Source organism: Austrofundulus limnaeus, unplaced genomic scaffold (assembly GCF_001266775.1).
Source record: "Austrofundulus limnaeus strain Quisiro unplaced genomic scaffold, Austrofundulus_limnaeus-1.0 Scaffold216, whole genome shotgun sequence".
NCBI classification, from domain to species: Eukaryota; Metazoa; Chordata; class Actinopteri; order Cyprinodontiformes; family Rivulidae; genus Austrofundulus; species Austrofundulus limnaeus.
In genome coordinates this window covers 505,436-512,740 of record NW_013952618.1, presented here as the reverse complement: position 1 = coordinate 512,740, position 7,305 = coordinate 505,436, and the positions used below count along the sequence as shown (strand labels likewise).

Below are 7,305 nucleotides of genomic sequence, written 5' to 3'. Positions count from 1 at the left end.
ATAAAAGAAATTAATAAATAATGCTCTGAGTACTACAACGTGAGTAGAAGAAACTCTCTAACTTCTTCCTTTCTTCTTCCTTTGCTCTCTTAATCCCGCGCAACCTTCATTTCCGGAATGCAATAGTCCCATTTCCATATAAACTATGGGACTGACGGAAAGGTCTGTCACCGCCCCGTTCTGCATGCTGCAGCGAAGTGTACCTCGCAGTAGCAGTGGTTTGAGTTGTTTGTCGCAGGATGATGACATCATCTTAAACCTCTTGTTATGTTGCGGGTCAAATTGGCCTGTTTTAAAGTTTTTAAAATAATTTAAAAATAGTTTAAAGTATTTTTTCTGCATGAAACATTTTCAATTTGTCTTAATAGGTATAATTTACATAAAGTGTCTAATTCTATTTATGTCTTTACAACTGTGAGACATTTCACCTCAAACACACACATGCACACTTTCTCCCTATTTTTATTTACTTCGCTAGGACACTGCAAGAATGCAGGTGTTTTTATAACCTTTGATGAGAACCTTTTTGTTCTCATGGGTAAACTCCMCCCATATTGAGAGGACTCTCAGCAGGGGTGGGGTAGTATAGAGTACTAAAAACATTACACACTGCAGATACATATATAGTTACTCAAAAAATGAGCAGCAGAAATAAAAAAGTTCATAACCCTGGAAAGGCAGGAATTTCTCTTCAATCATGACGGTGAAACAGAAGATGATGTGTTTGAACCATTCATGTCAGAAAATGGTGAAATACAGTGGTCTTCATCTCCAAGAAAACAACAGGGAAACTGTGTGAAGAAAATATAATAAAAACAKTGCCAGAGCCTATATCGGGCAGTAACTCGTGTCACAGACATCAAGTCAGTCTTTGAGCTGCTAATGCCCAGTTCAATACAGAAAATCGTTCTTGAAGTGACTAAACTATAACAAAGGTGTGTTTCTGGGGAGAATTGGAAGGAGATGGATAAAGTGCATTTTGCACATTTGGAGGTCCTCATCCTGGGGTCCACAAGTCGAAGTATGAATCAACAAATAATCTATGAGATGCAGAGACAGGCAGGGCAGTATTTCATGCCACAACATCTCTGGAGACTTTATATTTCCTCCTAAGTAATCCAGTTTGAAAATTGAGAGGCAAGAGCTGACAGACAGGAAACAGATAAACTGGCAGATATGAGGACAATATGGGACAAGTGGGTTGAGCAACTTCCACTGCTTTAGGCCCTAATGTCACAGTGGAAGAAGGTTTGTGGTGTTCAGAGGTTGCTGCTCATTTAGTCCATGACAGACAATAAAGTTTATTTTCAGTWCAAATCTTCATGACTCATTTGTCCTGGTTCTTAACTAGCGGGTCAATTTGACCCAGAACAGAGTAGGTGTCTCAACGAACATAACAGGAGGATTAATTAGCTAACACTAACCACTGCTTAAGATRGTWTTTAAGGGTGTATTCACACCATCCTGGTTTAGCCCACTTTAATCAATCAATCTCTAGTTTGATTGCCTAGAAAGTCCAGTTCATTTGGGGAGGTCCATCCATTCATCCATCCATCCATTATCCATACCCATTTCTTTCTTTCAGGGTCACGGGGGGTCACTGGTGCCCATATCCAGCAGTCACAGTGTGAGAGGCGGGGTACACCCTGGACAGGTCACAAGTCCATCAGGGACACATAGAGACAAACGAGACAGACGGAGAGAACATGCAAACTCTACCCAGAAAGGTCCCCGGGCCGGGATTTGAACCGGCAACCTTCTTGCTGAGAGGCAACAGCTCTACCAACTGAGCAGCCACTTGAGGAGGTGTGAACGCTTAATCGAACCCTAAGGCTGACCAAAAAAAGCAAACTCTGGTCCAGCTGAAAACCTACAACCAGTAAAATTTGGCATCACTCCTTGTTTGTTTACAGTTTGTGAAGAAGGAAGTTGTGCTCCATGTCTTCTTCTGAGGTTTTCATGTCAATTCCTTCAGTGGTTCTTGGTGCAGCGCCCCTACAGGCGAGGGCGGGAACAGGTTGTTCACAGGGTTTAGTTTGTTTTATAAAGAGCAATGTGAATGCCAACCACACCAACTAAAAATGTAAACAAATGTTGCAATTTTGGTCCCCAATTGAACCAAGTCAGTTGTGAATACGACCTTAAATCTAAATTCAAAAGGATTTATAATTTACACATATTATTTATCATTTAAATTTAACATTTGGGGGAAAATGAGCAAAATGTTCGAACAGTGAGCTAAATAACAATAGAATGCTAGTGGAATATTTTACATAGGAATATGAGCTAAATAATGAAAACGTGYTAGTGACATTGTTTAACATTTTATKTTACACATGGYGCCCCATAAYGGRATGAGTGAACAGAGCCTGGAATTACAAAGCTGTATGTAGCGTTAGCTATCATTAGAATGGATTGGTTGGGTTTTGCAGGTGTGCAAAAGCACTATTGAAAATTAAGATGTCCCACTGTAGAAGACGACTGCTTTCGTCAGCTCCCCGTTTGAACCCCCACTCTCACATTCTGCCACCTTGTATTTCCACATCTCCTTTTTATGTGAAAGAACCAGCCACGCTTCTGTCCCCCTCATCCCATGCACCTTTTTTTCCCTTTTTTCCCCACTGTCTCTTCATTCTCTCCTAGCATTCTCTATTCTCACCCCWTGCATTGTCAGGAAACAGCTCATCAGGCAGAGACATCCATCCAAATGGTCGGCTTTTGTCAAAACAAACCGAGACAAGCATTTTCTCTCCAAACAAAAACGAGCCACAGCTTGAGCAGCAACACCTCTCTGATGTTTTTCAGGCCTCTGGCTGTGCTAAAAACAAAATAAGTGTTGTTTGTGCRTCTGGAACATTTCACTATTTTGCCCCCTCTGTGCTGATGCTGTCCATGCCAGGATACCGACAGGATGCTCACGCCCTGTTTGGCAGTCAAAAAGCAGCACGTTTGCCAGATAAATGAAGTTGCCAATTAACAAAGTCAAGGTTGTGTTGYGCTGCAGCGTTTGTTCCAGTCCAGAGGATCAGCAACGCCTCGTATCAATCAAGCCGGCAACTTGTTGTCAAAGATAGACGGGGATGTATTCAGAATATTCATAGAAGCTCTGATTCTGCTTTGAATGCCAACATTTTCTCTCTCTTTTTAATTTGTGTGTATTTCCAGCTGCGAGCTCATGCAGTGGACATGAATGGAAACCAAGTGGAGAATCCAATAGATCTGTACATCTATGTGATCGACATGAACGACAACAGACCCGAGTTCCAAAACCAGGTTTATAACGGCTCTGTGGCTGAAGGCTCCAAACCAGGTGAGTGTGAACTGCTCTGCATGACGACACAGTGGAAGGTGTGACATAATGTGGAGTTCAAACCATAAATCATCAAGCTGGGTGGAGCTGCTGATMCAAAAACATCTGTGTGGACAGGGATGGGCCATGGCATAGGCAGTATAGGCAAATGCTAAAGGCTCCATCCATCCAGGGGTGCCACAAATGGGGGATAAAAAATATATTTCATATCGGAGTACAGTTGATTTAGTCTGTAGAATAATCACTGGTTACTCGAGTTTCTGAAGGTAACGTAGAATAATCACTGGTTACTCGAGTTTCTGAAGGTAACATGTTCTAATAATAATAATAATAATAATAATAATAATAATAATAATAATAATAATAATAATAATAATAAATTGTGATTAGTTCCATATTGAATGAATAAGAGAGCAGCCTTCATTCATTTGAATTGTGGCATCTCKTGTTATCCATCTCAAATAAAAAGAATCTCTGTACTTTCTATTTTTCTTTGTTACACTCCTATTTGTTCCTCATGTTCATTAAATACCTGTTCGTACTTCTGCTTCAGTCAGTCACCTTACAGCAGAAGTTACTTTTACGATTGGAAACAGTATAATAATCACAAATAAAGTTCCTATTCTCATCATTTTTTCTGGCATTTACTTAGAGGCCTAAACAACATGCAAACTTTATTAAGTCCTGTCATTGATTTGTCTAGATCTAGTTACCATGCAAAGTTTTTTTTATTTACTTTTTTATAAGTAAAAGCCTCTTTGTCGCCTCTCTCTAAATTGAATTGCATTAAAATCAGTTTCCAACATTTCACCTACAAGCCTGTAGTTTTGTGTTTGAAAAGGTAAGGAGCAAAGAAATTCATTCATTCAGCATGACCACATGAGTCAATATTTGTTAACACAGTCCTGAGCCTGTTTTGTTTACTTCCAGAACCTAACATACAGTATAGAAGCTGAACAACGGGRCGCCTGCTGGTTCTCTACATGCTGAACAAAAATACAGCTGCATTGTTACAGCAGAACTTATTGTTCTTAGTCTGCACTTTGTATTCACGTCTAATTGTCTGACTCACACTGAGGAATAAAATACCTTTAAATGCCTGAATGTATTAATTTAATATTATAGTCATTAAAATCAATGCGTGAAAAATAATCACTTAGACCAGCACTTCTGTGTGGTTTCAAGCTGCTCTCTGCTGAGGATTACTAATGCAGTAATCCATCTGGAGCCGACTTTAGACTGATTTATGAGTTGCTAAAAGGTTTTAATGGATTAGTTATATTTAATTAATACCMTGAATTGCAAGCAGAGAATGTTTTAAGTTGCTTCTGTGCACAAGCTCGTATTACTTAAGGGTGCCTCGGCTGAACCAATCAAACRCCCTCACGTCAGCCTGCCGAAAGACCCCATGTGAAGATCTGAGCTGCTCCAGACGAGGCCGAGTCGATTKGATATTTGTAGCGCCGTCCCGGCTGCAGGCGTCATTATCAGAGGCTGCGGAGCATGAAGACATGCAGACCTTCCCTCAGAGTCAGGGAGCAAAGTTGTGGTCAGCGCCGGACCCCGAGACAAGAGCAGAATGCTCAAGCAGCCCCTCACGTCTCGACTGGAAGAACTCTTGTTCTAACAATCAGACCCCGAGGACCCGTGTTTGTCTTCACAGCGATCAGATATTGTTCTGCTGCAAAGTTTAATCTCATGGGAATTTGTAAACAATATAGGAAGGCATGCTGTGTGTGTGTGTGTGTGTGCATGGATGAGCAAGTGTGCGAATGTGTGTGTGTGTGTTTGAATGCTTGTTTCCACTCGKTGGAGCGTGGGTTTATATACAGAGCTCCTAATTAGCTGAGGGCGAGCAGACATTCCTAAAGCTACTTTCCTTGTTCATTCAGACTCTTTGTGTGTTTTAAAAGGAGAGCAGACGAGGGGGCAGGTTTAATTTTTGTCTTACACTGAGTAAAATCTGTATGTCKTATAGCTAGAAAGAAAATAAAAACACGGCGAATTATACACAGAATCATTGCATTCAATCACTACCAAAGTAGCATATAATGGYGGTGCACGCTTTGTTAGCTGTTGTTGCAGCTGTGTCGCCAAACTCCAATATAAGTGAGGAGTTTAGCCCATTTTGTCTCCATTTTCCTGGGCCATTGTTCTCTAAGCTGCTGAATTTTAATTGGAAAAAAGAGCCCGTGTTTGCCTAACTGCCTGTTTGGTGGGGGGAGGGGAAAAAAAGCAAGAATCGTGATTCATCTTCAGCTGAACCTCCGGGAGACAGACTTTTATACYTTTCTGGGTCATTTAAGCATTTAATGTATATGTTGCCAGTTCAGTCGTTTGCACACTATCAATGGACAGTTTACACCTCGAGATAATTCCCTCTCATATCACTAAAGTTGTTGCATTAATTTCATCCCTGAAAGAAAAAAACATACAAAACATGACTAAATATCAAATTTGGTGGATCAGCCCATTTTTATGGATTTTTTTTACTAAACAGCTGAATATCTGTTAGTTTGAATTAAAAAAAACAAATAAAATACTGTCACAAAAACAGCTTTCTTAAAGTGATAGCTCAGCACTTTTGATGGGGAGTTTTGTGGAAAGGTTGTGAACAGTTAACATCTTACTTGCTGCAGATACAGTAGCTCTTTGACGGGGATGCYACCAGTGGGGGATCAGGGTGTGCAGTATCCCCCAGCCCCCCTTATAAAATGTGCAGCCCCTCATACAAGCCTCCCTGACCAGASTGTCTTACATGCAGAATTGGTTTGTTGTGAACTACTGGATTGCTTTTTGTTAAAATGCTCAGMTTTACATCTGCATCTGATCACTTATTGGAATTAACTGATTCAAGATGGCCGTCCTGACTAATTGGCTTTTACCAACATAATTCAGTCATGGTTGCAGAAATTGAGCTAAAATTTGTTATTGTGGTAGCTGAGACTCATCCCAAATACATACTCTGGGTGCTAATAGAAGATTTTTGTTTAAAATAGTATCATGTATGGCGGCGGTAATATGCATTCTATTAAGGAATGKCCATTTAAATTGTGAAATTTAGAAGAAGAGAATAAACTTTAATGAGTTGCATWGTTTCTGAGCTGTTTCCTGTTTAACATGAGCTGTAAAGGTGGTTTAGGGGTGTGTGATAGGACAGGATCAAACCTTGAAGGATTGATAAGTGATGAGAGTTGTTTTTGTTTTGTGATGATGCACATTAGGGCTGGGTACMACCTAGGACAGGGCGATTTRATAAGATTTTCGATGCAGAGATCATGATAAGGGAATATATTGATTTTTATACACAGACACTTTCACTTGTCTTTTCATGATACTGGCCCCTCCAMTGGCTAAATGGAAACTAATCAAACTAAAGTCAGTGCTGAGGATTTGTAGTTTAAATTAGACACTAAAACCAAAACAGGAAAGTTTGCCCTTAAAAAAATATTTAAACCTGTTAAACAGAAAAAGTTTGGCTTTGCCCCAAATAAGARAGACAAACAACAGTTATAGTCAAAAACCTATATTTCTTTGTTTGTATGATTATGTTTTTGCATAAAACAATAGTTTGGTTGCACTGTGGTGTCTCCTGCAAAATAATACAAAATTAATAGCTAGAAATTTGTGTAAAATATGTGATGAAATTGTGATCATTCTTTTAGTGTAAGAAAACTGATGTATTTTTGGCCCTAAATTGACATATAGCAGATTACCTTAATTACTGTAGTATTTAGCAAACTGCCTCTAAATGACAACAGAATAATAAAAGTCATGAAATTCTGTCATGGTTTTTGGTGCCACACCTTTGAAAATTTCCAGGAGGCGCTACTGCTCTATGAACAGCCAAAGTTTGGAAAAACATAATTTAATTCTGAACTGATTGATGAGCTAATGGCTAGTGGCTAATGGCTAGCTTAGTTTTTTTTAGTGAGAGATGCATACAATTCAACTAATACACATTAAATTGAAGACTTTTTCATGTTGTGTTATTT

At 39.5% G+C, this 7,305-nt stretch overlaps 1 protein-coding gene across 2 annotated transcripts in view; it reads left to right on the top strand.

Moving 5' to 3' along the window:
* Positions 1–7,305, top strand: part of cdh4 (cadherin 4, type 1, R-cadherin (retinal)) — a 369,348-nt gene that overhangs the window by 290,503 nt on the left and 71,540 nt on the right. For both annotated transcript variants that reach the window (XM_014019336.1, XM_014019335.1), the window contains exon 7: positions 3,166–3,310. In XM_014019336.1, the coding sequence (XP_013874790.1) occupies positions 3,166–3,310 (145 nt within the window). The remainder of the gene's footprint in view (positions 1–3,165; positions 3,311–7,305) is intronic.